The 20182-nt window shown below is 40.3% G+C and overlaps 1 protein-coding gene across 2 annotated transcripts in view; it reads left to right on the top strand.

Annotated features, from left to right (window-relative positions):
• The window catches only part of nr5a2 (nuclear receptor subfamily 5, group A, member 2), a 190586-nt gene that overhangs the window by 111959 nt on the left and 58445 nt on the right, over window positions 1-20182 (top strand). For both annotated transcript variants that reach the window (XM_043699746.1, XM_043699748.1), the window contains exons 6-7: window positions 4342-4461; window positions 18016-18163. In XM_043699746.1, the coding sequence (XP_043555681.1) occupies window positions 4342-4461; window positions 18016-18163 (268 nt within the window). The remainder of the gene's footprint in view (window positions 1-4341; window positions 4462-18015; window positions 18164-20182) is intronic.

Genomic DNA, 20182 nt, shown 5'->3' with positions numbered 1-20182 from the left:
AATGCATTCCAGAGAATGCACCTAATTAGAATGAACCTAAGATACTGCTTCATTCACATATATCATGTAGCTGAAATGGCATTTAGCGAATCAGAATGATGCAGTTTATTTCCAAAGCAACTACAAAGTGTGCCAACTCTAAATTTCAGGGCTCACAAAGAGGATGTCATTGGTCTAGAAGAGTTTGGGGCTGATTTGCAACTGTAGCCCACTCCATGATCCAGCACAAACAGAAATGCCGGCCAACGCAAATCAGAATTATCAAAATTTGCGGGCGGCACAGTGGCACAGTGGTTAGCACTGCTGCCTCGCAGCGCCAGAGACCAGGGTTCAATTCCTGCCTCAGGCAACTGACTGTGTGGAGTTTGCACATTCTCCCCGTGTCTGCGTGGGTTTCCTCCGGGTGCTCCGGTTTCCTCCCACAGTCCAAATATGTGCATATCAGGTGAATTGGCCATGCTAAATTGCCCATAGTGTTAGGTAAGGGGTAAATGTAGGGGTACGGGTGGGTTGCGCTTCGGCGGGTCGGTGTGGACTTGTTGGGTCGAAGGGCCTGTTTCCACACTGTAACGTAATCTAAAAAAAAATCTAAAAATCACATCTCTCTTGCCTGACCCCGGCCTCTTTGACACAACTTTCAACTGGGCCTTGAAATGGCCAGCTGGCAATCCAATCCAAACCAGTCAGAAACCTAGCTGCTTAGGCATGATGGCACCTTATGCCAGCTGGTGAAACACATTTTCAATTTTCAATGGGAAGAAGCATGGACTTCCCTGGGTATGTTCAGTTCTTTAGCATCAGCTGTGAACAAATGGCATGTTAGAACAGTTTTAGGTATGAAAGTAATTTTTGTTGTGGTCAGGGGGATTATTAATACTTTTCAAATGTTAGACCTCATGATTCTTGCCCAGATCTCACTCCAGATCACTTCCTCTGCCCTCCCCTACTTACATGTTAATCTTTCTCCAGTGGGCCAGCTATTTGAAATATCCCAATACCACACAGTGGACCTGTAGATGATTCCAATCAGGACTCAGCCATTAAGTAAAGAGTGGAGCTTGCTCATTTATTTGGCACCATCTTACGAATTGCTTACATCGTGTTCTCTTAATTTAAAGGAATGTTGATTGCAGAATATATTGACAATAGAATACCATCCTATTGTCAATCAGATAAAACTCAACTGACCTGGCAGATGCACATGGTGATTTTCTGCAGAGAATTGGATCAATGGTTTCAGTGGGCTTTTCTGATCCATCCTTTCTTTGACCAGCCATAGTATTTTCGGCAGATTTTGAAGTACAACAATGTTGGGAATGCAAAATCACAAAGTGTTAGTCTCCAGCAATCAATTATAATGAAACAATTAATGTTTGTTCCATACCTTTGATGAAACACAAAAGAAGTGATCTTGGCAACTAGACTATAAAGTCAAGTTTAATTATTGTAATTATCAAAATTTGAACTGCACATTATTACATTTTACTAAATTACTTCGTGGAATTTTGACCATTCTTGACAAGAAACATTGGAAGTCCAAGTTTAAGGTATTGAACTGAAAGAATGCAGATTTGTGAAAAAATGGTAGATCAGTACATTTAGCATTTTGTTGACTCTATAATGAAATACCAATAGAATATGGTACACTTCAAGGCAAAGAGAGTCAGTTAACTGAGTTGGTTTGGCAACTGATTGGTGATGCTAACATCTGGTGGATGCTAGAGATCTGAAACAAAAAAAAACAGAAATAGCTGGAGAAACTCAGCAGGTCTGGCATCATCTGTGGGAAGTCATTGGACCCGAAACATGAACTCAGCTTCCCACGGAGGCTGCCAGACCTACTGAGTTTCTCCAGCAATTGCTGTTGTTATTTTCCCCTCCCTGAAGGTGGTGAGAGAGGTGACAGGAAGGGAAAAGAAATTGGGCAGGTGGACCCTGGATTGGAATTCTTGCTGTTTGTACCACCTCAGACACAAAGTGCTGGATGAGAACATCCATTGGGGACCTTCTCGACTCGCCAGCCACTATGCTCCTAAAAGTGGTTAATTAATAGCCACTTAGGAACCTCAACCCACTACCGCCCTGATCAACTCCTTCCACAGTGGCCAGGAAAGGTGACTAGATTCCTGAATGGGAAAATCACATTGAATTGGCTTCCAGGACGGGTGGGCCACTAATCTGGGGCAATCGTATTATGGATGGGGGAAGGGTGGCTGGCCTCCGAAAGCTGTTAATTAATAAGATGTAATAAATGTATTATTAAATTCAATGTGCAATGGTTAAGGCTTACTCCTGCTAATATTTCTTCGTTGCTTAATACAAACATGTGCTTTAATTGGAAAGCATCAGCTACTAATGAACTGAAGAACAATATTTAAGAGCAATATTCACCGATAGCACATCACAAGAGTGAACAATGAAGTTTTTTTCCTAACAAACTCTGTATTAAAAATAATACATTTCTGACTTCACTGATGGTCAGAAGAGAACAGACCAACAGATTAAAAGTCTTGGACTGACAGTAGTGGACCATATTAAAAGGTTAGATTAATGCAAGCAAGATTAAGAGAAATTAGCTAAATTATAATATCTACCCAACTCACAATCCACCTCCCAGAAAACAAAACTAAGAAGACTTTAGCAACTTCCTTTAGCAACTTTAGTACTTTGAGTTATACATTCTGGAGGAAATGCTTTATTGAGAAATTAATTCTCAGGAAGTGCTTTGTTATCTTTGGCCAACTCGGAATGAATACTTTACTTACAGTTGAATCTCTCTCTTCGTTTGGCTGGTAGAAAGAAAGAAAGACAGGCATCATCCACCATTAATAACCCACTATGAAATATTCCTACGAAATGTCTATCCAATGAGCAGTGTTTCACAGGAAGAGGACGGTTTCTGAGCTATCAGATAAAAAAGTGTACGTACATTCAACACACAAACAAACTGCAACAATCTTGTTTGTAAGATCCACTGATACAATAGTTAAACTAGCCATTGATGGAAATATAAGCAATTTGACAATGTTCAGTAATTAACATTCAGTGTTTCTATCACCTGGATAGACATTCATCTCCCAATTCCTCTGACGTAATCCATTTTAACAGTGGAAAAACAGCTGTCTTAAAGTTGACACATGAATTAGCCAGTTTGTTTATTTCTCACCTTCAAAGAGACACAGAAAGCTACATGTAAAATCAGAAAAAGACATTTTTAAAATTGTGATATTATTGACAAGTGACAATTTCAAGGAAAAAATAGGGCAAATATTCCAAATTCTTTCTTGTAGCCTTCAAGGTAACTCACTATTTGTTAAAGTTTGATATACTTCTCCAATACATATAGATACTTGTGATCTGAAATGATAGAGTTGCTTGAGTCCTCCACAGCCTAATCTCAAGAAATTAAGTATTTATAGATATATTTTATTTAAAATGAATGCAGTATAAATGCCCAATGGCTATTTGTTGTTTGGGAATAATATGCTAAAAATATTGAATTTCTGCTTTATTTCTGAGAATGAATTCCCTCGTCAGGCAGATCTATACCTCAATGCTATATTTCATTGTACTGATTATATACCATGTTGAAACAAACTGACAACGTGTGGAAGGAAAGGAACTGAGTTGCACTGGCAAGGAATCTATAACAGTGGAGAGGATGTCACCAAATGTAGAGCAGAATGGGCAACAGACTAAAGGAGTTGACCACTCGTACATGGATCTTTTGCACAGTGGCTTTTTTATCTTAAATGCCAGCTGACCTTATGAACATAAAGCAGTTGTTCTTTTCTGAGAATGACTCATTCATTTGCATGAAGTCTCCATCATATCATGATGGACACTGATTGTAATACACAAGACCCTGAAAAGCTGAAACTGTACTCTCTCTCAATTGCATTTGAACTCAATAGCCACCAACACGTTTATATATATTTCAGTATTGATCATCTGTCAGCTGTTGTGAGTTACACACTGCAGTTATTAATTTTACACTGAAAAACTTAAGATGAGGATGGCACAGTTATTAAAACATACCCAAAACTATTGATGCCATGTTATTACAGAATATTTTCATTTCTCTTTTGGGGCAGAAACTATTTTATTCAGATATTTAATTAATTTTCAAAGTTGTTCATTCCAGGGTAGTGCTTTTCCTTTCAATTCAATTTAATACTAAGAGAGTGTGTACTCTTTTCAGAGTTTGAATTTGTCTGTGTACCTGTATCAGTGTTCTTACAGCTGGGGAGATGCTGATGCTATTGGAACAGCATCTCTGTCACTGTAGGTTAAATGTTTTAAGAGTTGAGCACTGACCGAGCGTATTTTTGTGTTTGGCAGGTTGATGACCAAATGAAACTTCTTCAGAACTGCTGGAGTGAGCTCTTAATTTTGGATCACATTTATAGGCAAGTGGCACATTGGAAAGAGGGTGCAATCCTCCTTGTTACTGGGCAACAGGTGAGTGCATCATTCCAGAGGCTTGCTTGACTGCATAGAAAGTGTAGGGAACAATTATCATTGTCTGACCCTTTTATAATATTTGACTTAGAGAATACACTATGATTCAATTTTGCTTTCCTCCAAACATGCTGGATATACATTTTGAACAAGTAGGAGGACGTGTCCAATATTTGTTTTGGACACTGTGGTAGAGAAAGCTAAAATCAATATCTCCCAGAATATAATTATTCACCATCATGTAATCCTAATTTTTTTTTTGTTGGCAAGAACCCATTCAATTTTAACCCTTTCCAGCAGGGATGGTAATGCTTAAATTACTGGACCAATGTACTCCAGAGGAAAGATTCTTTAATGCCATTTTGAGAATCTGAATTCAATTTTTAAATGTTTGGAAATAAAAAACAACTTACCAATATATCAAATTGGCCAGAAGGCATTTGCATTGTTATAAAAACGTAACCAGTATGCCAGTGTTCTTTAGAGAAGCAAACATATCGTGCTCACTCGACTGGCCTATTTGTGACTCCAGTCCTATCTTTGTGAAGTAGATTTTAACTGCCTTCCCACATGATCTTACTGTCTACTCAGTTGTCTCAAACTGCTCCCAATGTTTGAAGAAACTGGACCATAATTCCCATCTCAGGAAATGAATATTAGACAATAAATGTTGATCTTTCTAATGATGCCCATCCTGAAAATGATGAGTTTTGGATAGCTTTAATAAATGAAAATTTTATTGTATTTATTTTATTAGGAATGAGTTATAAACCAGTCAGCCTTTTAGAAGTGTAATGAACAGATTCATTATGTGATTTGATGTTCTGTGAATGATTGTTTTAGTTGAAGATATGAAGTTGTATAAATTTCCTTTTAAACTGTGGCTTATGTTATATTGTTTCAGAATCTAGCACTGAGATTTCTGCTAAAAATGTTAACTTTTAATTGAAGTTCCATTTTTGTTACTTCATTTTAAAAAAAAACAAGAATTTGATATTACTCTTAAGCATTGCAGTTGAAGACCTCTCTCTAGCTCTCGGGTTTTGCCGGAAATTTTAATGGTTATTCAAATTCCAATGAACCTGCCATGAATTTTAAATTCTCCAATAAATGATGCATTCTTCTTTCACCTACGTTAATAGTAATTATTGCTGATCATTGTTCATTTTCTCTGTCCTGCTTCTCTACTGACAATATGAGCAGTAGAAATTGTTTGGCCAAGTTAAGGACCCAACGGTGTGATGGAGATAAATGAACAACTGTAAAGAGGTAATCACAAAGCCAGGGTGCTTCAGCCATCCTGTCATTTTAAATTAGCTACATGCAAAATGCATTCTCTGTAACATTTCATCAACATAGCTGAGATTTATAGAGCACCGTCAAGGTAGATAAATGACCCAAGATGCTTCATAGAAGCATAATTCATAAACAAATGGATCTTTTCCCAAGTAAGGGGATGGCAGGAATGATGGTTTTAAAAAAAACTTGGTCAGAAAAGCAAGTTTAAATAAGGGTTGTGGGGCAGAACTTCAAGTGCCATAGGCAAAGCTAGCTGGACATGCAGTCAGCTAATCTGGGGCACAGCAAAGGATATTGTAATAGGCTATGGATACTAACTGCTAGGAACTTGTGGTCAGAGTTGTTCACTGCCACTGAACCTCTTTTCAATGCTCAGACTCAGTGCCTTTCTAATTATCAAAGATTAAACTATTTGAAAATCTGAACAAAAGGAGATTCTCACATTACATAACACAGTGCAGTTAATTGCCTGGAAGAAATGACATAATGACACTAACTAGTTTGTCATAATGACAATGATTGGGAGCAGTGTATGTCAGTCTGTCTCCATTGGCACCTCAGAGAAGATTAATTGATTTTCTATCCAAGACTTTGTGACATCAGGTTGGGTAGAACCAATGCAACTCAGCATTAACTCTTCTTACACAACCTCTCCCCACAAGCGGCACGGTGGCCCAGTGGTTAGCACTGCTGCCTCACAGCGCCAGAGTCAGGGGTTCAATTCCCGCCTCAGGCGACTGACTGTGTGGAGTTTGCACGTTCTCCCCGTGTCTGCGTGGGTTTCCTTCGGGTGCTCCGGTTTCCTCCCACAGTCCAAAGATGTGCAGGTCAGGTGAATTGGCCATACTAAATTGCCCGTAGTGTTAGGTTAGGGGTATGGGTGGGTGGCGGGTCGGTGTGGACTTGTTGGGCCGAAGGGCCTGTTTCCACACTGTAATGTAATCTAAAAAAAGCTTTTTTCTCTATTGTACTTTCAGTCTATAATTACTTTTATATTTACCACAACCCTCTCTCCCCTCAAAGCCCTGAATTCACAATTGTAGGTGTTACAGAGTTCTTCCAGGAAGCATGCACTTCTGACTTGATAGAACTTGAGGATAGTGACCTTGAATCTCGACGTCTGTAGATCACTTCTCCATTGGAAGATCTTTTATTTCTTGGTGTGCATCATGCAGGATATCATTCATTTCTGTTTGGCCCTTTGTTTAGCTTATCAACTTAGATGACCTTTAATCTCCTGATTTCCTTTCACAGGTAAACCCTTCCCTGTTGACTCAAATAGTTGCCTCATGAAATAATCTTGAGAACTTTAAATCTCATGAATGTCCACTGTAGAAGACAGCTACTCTCATGAAGCAAGTGCTTTTGTTCGTGTAGTGTTCTGGTTTCTAGAAAACATAATTTCTTTTTGATTTGAAAAGGTATCCTCTTTTTCACAGCGTCTTCATTGTTCAGACCAGGCAATTTATTTGTTTTAACTCTGCTTTTAAATTGTGAATATTAGTTTGACTTCCATGGAGTTTCTGTGCAGCTCATCTTTATTTTGTTCAGGCAAGTCTTTATAGCCAATCTGTCAAAACATCTGAATGCAAAAGGATTTGTATTTAAGCTTGATAATTGGGTTGGATGACTTTGTTCATCCTCGTTGATTTCTGGTGAACTGGACATTTTCACATGGCCAGCTATTTTGCTAGAAGCTTGTTTCTCACTCACCATTACCTTTTGAAACTGGCACTGACAATTCTGTTGTAATAGACAATGGGTGGTAAGTTCTGCAGTGATAATAGGAATGGAAAACATTCACTGGTCTTGTAAAGGTGCAGGCATCCTTGCTTGTTGATAATATGAAACAGTTCTCATGTGCCAACATAAGCTCGGTAATATCAATAGATTTTTTTGGCATCTTCTATGAGCCTGAGAAGCCCCATGAAGCCTTATGCTGGCTATGGCTTTGCAGGTTGGTTGGCAGCTGTTGGTTTCTGAATTGGGTGTTCTCAGGAAACAGTCAAATTCTTTCCACTATGGCAAGGTTGTTGAAGCCAAGACATGCATGCAGGATCAAAAGTGAAGAGTGTTGAATGTGAACTGCATATCCCTTTGCAACATTTTGTCCCCTTAAATAAATTCCACAACTTTTGTGATACTGAGGCCTCAGTATAAATTATGTCTTTAGCCTTTGCCCCGTCTTCTGTCGCCTTGCCTCATGGAGCCTCCTTCCAACAGTGACGTTGCTCATTACAAAAGGGAAACTTGCACTGCATTTTTCCTTCCCGGCCATTGTTCTTGTGAAATGGTATCCCTCTTATCCTCAGGAGCTCCCAATTACTTTCATATTACCTTCTTTAAGATCTCTGTCCCTTTCTATTCTGGTTAGCTGATACCTGTTTTGCTAGCTCACAGTGTTTTCCCTGCATCACTTACTGGCTTTGAGTTGAAGGTTCTCTTCTGGAATATTGATTTCACCTCTGCTGCTCTGGTGAGTGCTGCTCCCTGTTGGTTTTCCGGCTTCAACTGCTCACTTACTGGCTTCGTAAAGTGGTCTTCTACTATTGTTTTTCTTCTGGTCAAATGAATTCTCTCCAGTGCTGTTATTGGACTGTGGAATACTATAGAGGCAGGGTACATAGATAATGAGACAGCATTTGATAAGAAATCTCGCCAAGCCTTGTGGAGAGAATCCCTCCAAAAAAGCTTAATGCACCTCACACTTAGCCAAAAAAAAACATTCAGTCCAATACTGCTATTATGACAAATGTCAAAGCAGAAACTACTGTGCTACACTAGCTACCTTCTCCTTCTAAGTAATGATAATGGAGTATTGTGTACACTGGCAAAACTAAATTTCGTAAAGTCTTTATACCCTTTTCCTTAATGTTACCATTCAAGTCTGCTGGACCTGTGTCTTTCTAAAGGAGCAGTGCTGTATGAAACCATTTGTTCTCTGTGCTTATGCGACATAAAAATTTAACCATTACAAAATGGAATTTCCAATCTATTTTATAAATTTACTTTCCTAGTGTGACTGTTCATGGTTTCACGTGGATTTCGCCCCTGTAGTCTCACTGACCACAGAACTTGGGAGCATTAAGTAGAGGTCAATTGTGTGAGGACTCAAATCACACCATGCAGATATCTAATGTGAAACTTAACCCATAAAAATACTCACAAGTACTATAGGTTTATCTTGAGCTCAAAAATGTATTGCTGTCAAGCCATAGTTCTTTCTGATCAGTCTCTCAGGCTGTAATGGTTATTGTGACCAAACTCCTACAAGTCAGTCCCCCATGTGCACAGAACATAAAACATCAGCTATCAAAATGTGACTAGCACACTACACTTTAAAGTAATTAAAAGATGCGGTAGCTTAACTTACTGACCATGAGACCTATGTTCCTTTGTTACTTAATCAATAGTTCTTGAAGAAGTTCTCTGCATCACTGGTGCTATATTTTCTGCAGGCTTTTGTTCGTTATCAAGTCTGTGCATAACATGGTAGGTTTGATATATCGTGTGTGACATAAGGAAAGCAGCCAAAGGCTAAAGAAAAGGATTAACAATTTTTTGTCTTATTGCATTATCTACTTGCAGACTATTGTTTGTGTTTTGATTGGTATCCTAACAGCAGGCTATTTATAATTAAGACCTAATGCTTTGATGCCTCTTCAGAAAAGCCTAAAGGTTTTAAAAGCTTTGAAGTTTCAGTCTTAATATGTTGCAGGATAACAGATTAAATTCACTGTTTTCAAACAGATAAAGTTGTTTTGGAGTTTTAATGACCATCATAAATAAAAGTCAGCACAACTTTAAAGTTAACTTGTAATTAAAATGTATCTAAAGGGTTTATTCCCCTAACAGAGTGTGCATACTTTCATTAGCCACTTTACATTGCTGCTAATCAATGATATTTTCGATATTTTCTCGTCAACCTGTTCAGAGTTGCTAATTACTCATCTCTGAAGCAGGTGGAAGTTGAACCGAAATATTTTATCCTCTAATGAATTAGCAAAGTTCTTTCACCCAAAGCAGTGTTCTTTTAAAAAAGCAAACATCCCCTCAAAGCCATACCTGTTCTGACTTGGAAATGCAAAATCCTGAAACTCCCTACTTCTCAATGTTGTGGATGTTCCAGAGGTTCAAGTAGATGGTGGTACGGTTAGGATGAATAATAAATGATAGCCTTGCTAGAAATGTCACTTCTCAAAAATAAATAGACTTAAAAATTCCAGATTCTTCAAATACATAACTGCACCTTTAGTATATCAATTAAATTCCCAGCGTTGACCCTTCACCTCAGTTAATATCTGATATCAGCCATTATGGTGGATGGGAGAGTATGGGTGTTTCCCTTGCCAAATGGAGAGCCCTACACTACCTTTTTTTGGAATAGTGCCACCCTCCATTAACTGTCACTCATGCATTTAAGTGAGACCACACCTATCCCCTGTGCCAGACCTATTCCCTGGATTAAGGATCCCAAGGCAGAAGTCCCGCCCATTTCAAGCTGCCGGCCAATTTGGAAGCTCTATTGAATAATAGTGCCACCAGCAAGGCAGTGGCTGCTGCCAGTACAACAACCACCCCATGCTCAGGATCATTCCTGTATCCCAGGCCCCAGCAGAGTCATCAAGGGAGGAGGGTTGTTCTTGAGGTGGGAGTCATGGAGGTGGAGGGGAGGCTGGTTCTCAGCAGATGCTGCTCCACATCCAGATTCCTCGGTTAGTTCAAAGTGCCTTTGAACAAGGGACCCAGCAGCTACAAATAACCCAGCACATTGAAAACCAAGATCTGGGTTAAACTCAGGGGTGGCAGGATCAGGCTTTCAAATGCCAACCTTTAAGGCCTCAATTGATGGTGGGACAGGAATGCCATCAATGGGCCTTCATTTTACAGGCTTAATGATAGTGGAGATTGGGAACATGGCATTGTCTCCATTGAGCATAGATCCCCTCTGCCACCAAGTGCACCAAGGGGTGCACCAAATCTCCAATGCTAGTGTTTATTATTCATCATAATCATACCACCATAATTCCATATTGTGACCGAAGATTGTTTTAACTAACTCCATAAAAGAATTGCTAAGAACGACGAACAAAACCAATCCTGATTTCTATCCGATAGGTTCTTGCACAACACTTCTAGGTATTTATATGAAAGAGAAATTAAGAATATGTCAACGTGCAAGATATTGGATGAAGGTAGGAATTGCTTTGGCTGTCATTAGTCCCCGGACACACAGATATTTAGGTTTGGTAATTAGGGTCTTGTACAAAGAAGAACCTCTTTGTTGAATTGCTAAACAAATTCCCTGCTGAAGTGGATCTGACTTTGTAAAACACAGGAACGTAAGAGACTACTGTTCATTGCTGTATAACATTTCAAACACAATGAAAATGGTGTTTCATTAGATGGCTTTTCACTTGGAATCCATTCAAAGGTAAAGCAAGTTTGAATTATTGACATATAAAGTCATAGAGTTGTACAGCACGTAAAAAACCCTTCAGTCCACCACGTCCACGTTGACCAGATATCCCAACCTAATCCCCCAGTCCCAATTGCCAGTACTTGGCCCATATTGCTCTAAACCTTTCCTATTCATATACTCATCCAGATATCTTTTAAGTGTTGTAATTGTACCAGCCTCCACCACTTCCTCTGGCAGCTCATTCCATACACACTCCACCCTCTGTGTGAAAAAGGACCATGTCTATTTATCCTAGCCATGCCCCTCTACAATGTCAGTGCTTAGCTACCAACACTCCAGAGAAAACAGCCCCAGCCTATTCAGTCTCTCCCTGTAGCTCAAGCCCTCCAACTCTGGCAACATCCTTGTAAATCGTGTCTGAACCCTTTCAAGTTTCACAACATCCTTCCTATATATTTTTGAATACTTGGGCCAAGAGTGAGTGCTGAAGTAATCCAGGTGCAAACTGTGAGTTATACAAAAGTCAATAAATCATCTGACTGCATACTTTTCTTCACCAGCCTTTAGCATGCCTCTCCTGTGCAGAGCTGTGCGATGTGGTTGGTGAACAGCTGCTGACTTCTAGTTAGGGACACTGCCAATGGACTTGCAGGAGAAACCTTGAGTCTGGAAGAGCCAACTTTAGACTGTGCCATTTCACCACAGAAGGCAGGGGTCTTGACTGGATGGCTGGGTACAGCATGGTGGAGTGGCAGGAGTTGAAGGATGAACACTGTCTTCCTAAGAGAGGAAAGTAGACTTTATGCTCGTGGAGCAATGGCCAGTCTCACGAGGTAGCACCTTAGCAAACTTCATAACCAGAATAGATGACTGGAACGCTGTATAACCCTGCAATCTGTATGTTTGCTGTAATTTAAACTGATAGTGGCAGCAGTTTGAGTGTGCACAGTAGTGAGCTGAGCTTCTATGCTTTCAATATGAATTTTCAGACCGACATGGGTTGACTTCAACTTGTGCTGCACTGGAGGCTTCAACATTAGCCTCAGGTACTGCACCATTGTTGGATCTGCAAATGTCTTCATAGAGTTGGCCACACTTCCCTTCTTGGCAGGAGAGTAGGCAAGCTGTGTGTAGAGTTGGTACTGGATTCTCCCATAGTACTCAACGTTAGGCCACAGCTACCTGGCAGAGCTGTCAATGTAGCAAACTGCTCACTGTGCATATTCACCAGCCTTCCCTTGTAGTCTATCCCATCAAAGTGCCCCTTTGAGTTACTCCTTCCCCTCCAGGCAACTGGTATGGTTGCTACCCTTGCCCTCTGCCCTCATGCTCCGTGCCCACCACACACGCATCCTGTCTTTATACTTGACTTTCTATTCTGTGCAGTGTCAGTGTCTGAGTTGAGTGTGAAATCAAGTGATGATGCTGTGTTTCCAACGTCACTGTCATTTCTCACTGTGGTCCTCCACATCCTGGCGAGTTTGGAGTTCTTGTATATTCAGTAGGAGAAAGGCATGATGACAAGGAAATTGAGTGGTTCGTGCTTTTGTAAATCAGAAAACAAATGTGAGATGGGGGAGCAGGGAGTGAGTTATGAGAAGGAAGGTTCGGTACAACCATCATGTCATCTTCAGTGATTTCAGCTCCATCACTGGCCACAGTCTCAGTGTCATCTCCACCACGAGTGGTTAGGACATGCAGTTTCGTCATACCTGATACAGGCATCTCCTGCTGCCTCTGGTTGTGAGCTGCCTTGTACTGTGAGAGTCAGGGAAGTGTGTCCATGAGAGTGGTTCCATGTGTTTAGATAAGCTGGTTGTCATGGCTGAGCAGTGTATGCAGGCTGAAGGTGCGAGGCTTGCAGCTGTAACTGACCGTGTGATGGACAAGGAACATGAGTGAGGTATGACTCCTGACTTAGAGGCTAATGGGCAGGTGAGTTATGGGAGTGAGGTACAATGAACAGTACAGGCAGGCCTGTGGTGCAGCTAATGGGATTTGGGATTTGAAATTTGAAGATGCATTCACTAACCTTGATCAGTCTGCGAGGTCATTTAACCTTTTCCAAAATTGCGTCCAAGTCCTTGGGGCTTGACTCCTGGCTTTGACTGTCTTGGCTATCTAGCCTGACTGTCTGTTGATTGTGTGGGATGCTCCAGCCCTCTGTGAGTACTCTGCTCCTGCTTTACCTTAGCCTGCAGTACACCATCTGAAAACCTTAGAAGCCGCTCTCTCATTTGTTGTGCCATTAATCAACATTCCCTGAACAGACTTATCACACAAAGGTGCCTCTGCTAACTATCATGTAGTTCCTGTATCAGAAATGCTAGTGAGATTTAAACAGTTTGCAGGCTGTGAGCTATTCACTCACAATAATGTCCCCCTGCTGAAGCATCCAGAGAAGAAATAGCATCCAGTTAGTGTTAGCCACACACTACAAGTATGGAGAACAGCAGGCAGCACAAAGCTATCGAGCTGCCTGTATTGCAGATTGAAACCACAATCTCTGTGCCTGGTTTATATTTCAATCCTATTTAGCCCCTCTTCAGCCCCAAGAAACAGAGCTTAATTTTTAAAACTTCCTCAAAGTCCCCCACAAAGGAGTGCAATTTGTGGATAATCAGCGAGGTGGTTCAGTCAGTCTGAGGCAGGGCTGACCTGCAGCTTAATGTCTTTTAAGCCTGTGCACAAGACAGCAGAAACTCAAGTTGCACCAAATGTCATTCACGCAGGAAGTAGCTCAGTCTGATTTAGGGTGAATTACCAGCGGAAGCTGGCTACAAATCCTTGTGCAAATGGAAATATTTCTGATCTTACATATCTCACTGCATTGACACATCTGCTCTGGACTGATAATATATGCTTTTGGTGTACATATTTATGAGTTGAAGGGTAACTAAATCCTATAATGCACAGTTAGCTCACCCTTCGAAAATTTCCCAACAATTCCTGTAATTGTTAGTCTTGCTATTTCAAATGTAGGAGTTTAGATGAAGTTGGTGGAGCAAAATGAGGCCAACAATTTACTCCTGACAATCAACATTGAAGCAAATAGCCAAACCACATTTTCTCGAGTCTTATGAAATCTATAAGTTTTGATGTGATGCAAAGTCCAGCTCACTCTTAACTACATAATGGAAATCTCAAGTATAAACTCACCTGAACATCCTCTTTGGGATTATATGATCATTTGAATTATGCTGTTGTATATACATGGACATGCAGAAGTTACGTTGCTGTAAAGTTGTCCAGAATTATATTTCTAGCTGCCGGAGAGGCATTTCAGTCAACAGCAAGTTGCAGCTTTTCCCAAAAGTTTTCCCCAAGTAAGCCTCCCTCTTCCAACCATTAGTGTTCGATTTACATTCATGTTGGGTAACAACAAGGGCTGGCTCTTTGTTGTCTGCCAGATTACAAGTGTTACATTTCTCTGGTATTTGCATACTTTGATTAATGAACATCTGGTGTTGCAGTGTCATTGGGGAAAAGCTGGATGCCAAACAGTTCATTATCTTCTATTATTTTACACTCTATTAAAATGACAGGCTTCAACAAGCATCTCCTGACAAAGTTAGTTTATTAGGAAAAGCTTGTTAATGTAACATTATTCTCCTACTGTTTCAAACACTTCAAACTGATGTTAGTGTAACATCTTGTTTCGACGTGTAGCAGTATTTTGTACATAATACTTCTAAAAACATAACTCAAAACATAATGAAGGAAAATACCAGAGGCATTTTAAACCTATTATTAAAGCTTTGTGGTAAAATAGATGCTCAAATACAACAACTTACTTACGAAGCATACTGCCCAGCAGATGGTGTATGTGATGGTGAGGAGGATTACATGCAGCTTTTTCTCAGCATGAAATAGGACAGAAGAAGAATTGAATCATTGCTGTGTTAAGTGTTTCAGCTGTACAGATTTCATAGAATCTCTACCATGTGGAAGCAGCCCATTTGATCCATCATCAAGTCCACATCTCTGAAGATCACCCCACCCAATCCAGTCCCTTTCTCTATAATCCTGTATTCCTCATGACTAATCCACCCATTCCTGGACACTATTTGCAATTTAGCACAGCTAGTCCAACTAACCTGCACACCTTTGGACTGTGGGAGGAAACCAGAGCACTGTGAGGAAACCCAGGCAGATACAGGGAGAATATGCAAAGTCCACACATTAACCTGACAGTGGAATTGAACCCAAGTCCCTGGTACTGTGAGGCAGCAGTGCTAACCACTGAGCCACCATGTCATCCCAAATCTTAGCTGCCTTTGAACAGAAGGAGCCTGAAGGGGTAATTCACTTTGTGCCACACCACCCCCTTTTCCCTGTAAGCTTTTTCCCTCCAGCATATAGTCAGACGTTGCCTAGTGGAAGATTCTACGACACATTTGAAACTATTTTATTTTGCTGGGATGGCATAAATACTACCCAAAGTCAAAGTAATTTTCACTCTGTCTGTCCCATATATCAGAAATATTTCCAAGAGCATCTGATGGTTAGTTCTTAGGGTCTGAATTCCTATATCGTCCTAGTGTTAGAAATGGATGCTTAGATTTATCATTAGCTTTGCTGGTCAGAGTGATTCAAAATGAACTTCCTTTACACAGAGAGACCAAAACATGGCTGTTGTCCTTCCTGAGCTATATATGGAAACAATGCCTGAATGAGGTTTATTTAAAGTTTTTCACATTGATTGAAATCACAACTCCTCCCCATTCAAGTGATTCTATCCTTTATCACTGAATTGATCTCTCCAGACCAAGCAGGAGCTACCAACAGGATAAGCAGGGGAGTTGTTCCTGGGTGACACATTGGGGCAAGAATTCATTTCATTTATCTCCTTGCCCTTACCATCTCAGGAAAATAACTGCTGCTGCAGTAACATTTACAATCTCACTTAACATGGAAATGTTTACAGTGAAACAATTTTTCAGACAACCATATACTTCCTTTGGCAAACAGCATCAATGTCTTACATTGTTTAACTGTGCATAATACTGGCTTTGGTTAAATCATTTTGTCCTTCCACCCTTTGCTCACTAAGGACATTAACGTAGAGTTACATAGAAATGACAATATAGAAACAGATCATTAAGCCTAACAGGTCTATGCCAATGCTTATAAGAACATTTGAAATAAGAGCAGCATTAGTCCATTTCCCCCACTCCCCTCCCCAGAGCCTGCTTTACCAGTCAATAAGATCATGGCTGGTCTGATTGGGACCTTCGCCGGCACCCCCTGTAATCTTTGACGATCAAAAATCGGTCAAACGCAGCCTTTAATATATTCATCGACCCAACCTTTCTGGGGATGTGAATCCAAATATGAATGGCCATCTGAGAGAAAATAACAGAACCTTCATCATCTTAAGGAGAAGACTGATAACTTTCAATCTGTGCTCTCTAGCTGTCGCTTATTCTCCACACACATGCCTTCCTATCTTACTTCACCTCAGCCTGTGACCACTACCTTCTATTCCTGACATCTTGCCCCTAAATACACCTGCGGTGTTCTCCTCACTCGCTCCGTGTGGTAGTGAGTTCCACATTCTTACTATCAATTGCTTATCGGCGATATGAGAGAGTGTCAGACATAATTATGAAAAGTCTTGTGTCTGGGTAACATAGTATATATTGCAGCGCTTAAACCAATAACTAAATATAAAAGGCACAGGTTATGGTCCTTTCATCTAATCGTTTGAGTTAGCTCATTGAGCATTACCCCATTAGCAAATCAGGCTTCCCACTGTCAGATTGCATGACGTTGTTCATACTTAACACGACCACACCGCAAATAGTCAGATTCACAGCAGGTTCCCTGAAATTATATACAAATGAATCGATTGGGACGCCTACTCTGTCCTGACACATGTTGGTAGCATCATTAACATAGTTTTCGATACAATTAAATTGCTGTAATTTGATTGACGCCTTTGGGTGCTGGTTTCACTGACATCATTATTTATACTGATCCATTGCAGGGGGAAAAGAAAAGTTGGCCTGCCTCTGAAATTCTCCAGGCTTGCAGTTAAAACTAAAGATTCTACTCATCATATTTACCCAATAAAAAATTCCAGTCTGCCTTGTTTTTAATTGCAAATCCTGCTCCAGGGACTGGCTTGCTTGCTTAAGAGGCAGCAATGTTCCATTCACCACTGAACATACTGCAGTCAATTATGGTAATGAATTGTCAATAAATATAAAAATTTAATATAGTCGGCTCGGAGTGAGTGGCAGATATGGACTTGCCTCACAGACAAATCTGCTACCACTGCAAATATTAAGTGCACCTGAAAGCTGCTGGCAGGCGGACAAGTCTATAAGGACCTACAGCACAGCTCAGGGAGTTAAAGAGCCCTGTGGTCAGATTCCACGTGATAACATCTCACTGTGTACTTTGAGACGTCACCTACCTGAATATTGTCATGATACTTCACAATTAAGACTAAAGGTCTAAGTTCAACATTAACGAGAGGAAGGTAATTTGGAATTCCTCTTAGAAAACACTAGTTCCTAATGAGGTTCTTCTTAAACAAGTGCTGTGCACTTGATGTCTGATTGCTAGGATTAAATAAGGGTTGTGGGAAACCATCATACCACATAAAATGGCTTTGGTCTGTATCCTTTATTAATCTGTGCTCCATTGTTAAACCACAAAACTCGCGAGTAAGCACTTATCGCCTAGCTGAGAGATTAAACCGCATTTCATTTTCAGTGTGGTCACATCTGAAATTGAAGCAGCGAACACAAAGATGATTCCTTGGAATAAAACTGGTGTGGTGAATTGTAAATTTTAAAGATCAGTTTGTTTTCTGTGTTTTCCAGGTGGATTTTTCTGTAATCGCCTCACAGGCAGGGAGCACTCTCAATAATCTCATGAGTCACGCTCAGGAGCTTGTGCTGAAACTTCGCTCATTGCAGCTTGATCAGCGAGAGTTTGTGTGTCTCAAGTTCCTGGTGCTCTTCAGTCTAGGTAAGGGTCTTATTCTTCTGGCATTCAACCTAATGTTATTTCACTCTGCCTGTTAGCTGGACTCCCTGAGCTAGAACAACAAAATGAGTTGGCTCTGAAGTTAAAAATTTATGGGCAGTTATGGAAATAACTGCTGTGTCAATCATAGGCGGAGGGGAAAAAAGCGTGGACCTACACATCGACAAAATCTGCAAGATGGTACTCTTATGAAGAAAACAGAGTAATCTTTGAAATGATTGGGGAACAGGAATTTATAGCTTCCCTTTCAAGAGAAATGAGAACTGAATATGGATCCTCCATTGAGATATAACCGAATCAATGCACATCTATTTGGGAAAATATAAATATGTCAGTCACTTTTTTCCCACGAATATTTTAGCAAATGCTTATATTCAAAGAAATGCCTGAGTTGTTACCAGCCAGAAATCTTACTGAGTTGCCAAGGTGATGTTAAAAATTTTAAGAATGAAAAGTCCCCAGTCGAGTTACATGAGAGATGTATGTTGTGTGTGTGGACACTCTGAATCAGCTGTTTATTTTACACGCGGATGCACGTTCATTCATATTAAACTTGTGTAAGTGAAACCTGGACACTGTGTGTAAAAGTATGTGACTTAGCCATTATTATTTTGTTTCCCATGTGAAAATTCCATATACCACACATGGCAATTGTTGAGCTGTATTTTCTCCACATCACTTTTTGATAATGATGATAGCTATTGATGGCAGAATGTGAGTACGATAACATAGTTAGATCCATAAAGATATTTTTAGTGATTTGATGGTTCAATGACACCAATGCGAGTTTAACAAATGATTTATTGACAGTAATACAGTCACATTCATCACCTTGGAAATAACAGTCAGTACAATATATTTACAAGTATGCAAAATCATATCAATATATAGATCTATGTAATCGATAGATTTAAAAATGTTGCTTCCTCCACAATGCTGGGCATCAGACATTGCTAGATTTCACAATGATTTCAGTTTCCCCTCCCAAGGAGAGATGTTGAAGCCTCTCCCCTAATGGATAACACTGTATGATAGTGCCATACTGCTTCCCATTACTATGCCCATTGTTAGATTGCCTGGGTTCTCAAAGTAGGTGGTTACGAAACAAGTGAACATCCAAATTGTATATACCAGTTGAAACCCTCTGATACCTGAAAGGATCCTCATGTGATTTTTTTTTTTTAGCAGTGAATTGGGTGCAGTGAGCAGCCCACCTATTCTATCGCAGCAGTAACCGGCAACCCAAGTCATTGAAGAGCATGATGTAACATATGCCTCTTTCTTTTTAATGTATCAGAAGGAGCAGGATTGCTTGGTTGAAAACCAGCAAAAGATTTAAAATTAAACAGGGTTTGAGGAAAGACATATGCAAATATCCTCCATTCTTTATTAATAGCATTCCTTTCACTTATTCTGATACTGCTTCATCATTTTCCTTCAGCACTCTTTTCCAGTTGTCATCATCTCCTTAGATCCTTGCCCCCATTTACGCATGGTTATAGAGTCAGAGAGATGTACAGCATGGAAACAGACCCTTCGGTCCAACCTGTTCATGCCTACCAGATATCCCAACCCAATCTAGTCCCACGTGCCAGCACCAGGCCCATATCCCTCCAAACCCTTCCTATTCATATACCCATCCAAATGCCTCTTAATTGTTGCAATTATACCAGCCTCCACCACATCCTCTGGCAGCTCATTCCATGCATGTACCACCCTCTGCGTGAAAAAGTTGCCCTTTAGGTCTCTTTTATATCTTTCCCCTCTCACCCTAAACCTATGCCCTCTAGTTCTGGACTCCTCGACCGCAGGTAAAAGACTTTGACTATTTATCCTATCCATGCCTCTCATAATTTTGTAAACCTCTATAAGGTCACCCCTCAGCCTCCGACGCTCCAGGGAAAACAGCCCCAGCCTGTTCAGCCTCTCCCTATAGCTCAAATCCTCCAACCCCAGCAACATCCTTGTAAATCATTTCTGAACCCTTTCAAGTTTCACAAC

This window comes from Chiloscyllium plagiosum, chromosome 11 (assembly GCF_004010195.1).
Source record: "Chiloscyllium plagiosum isolate BGI_BamShark_2017 chromosome 11, ASM401019v2, whole genome shotgun sequence".
In the NCBI taxonomy this organism is placed as follows: Eukaryota; Metazoa; Chordata; class Chondrichthyes; order Orectolobiformes; family Hemiscylliidae; genus Chiloscyllium; species Chiloscyllium plagiosum.
The sequence above is the reverse complement of the archived record's forward strand: the minus strand, read 5'-3'. Positions and strand labels throughout refer to the sequence as shown.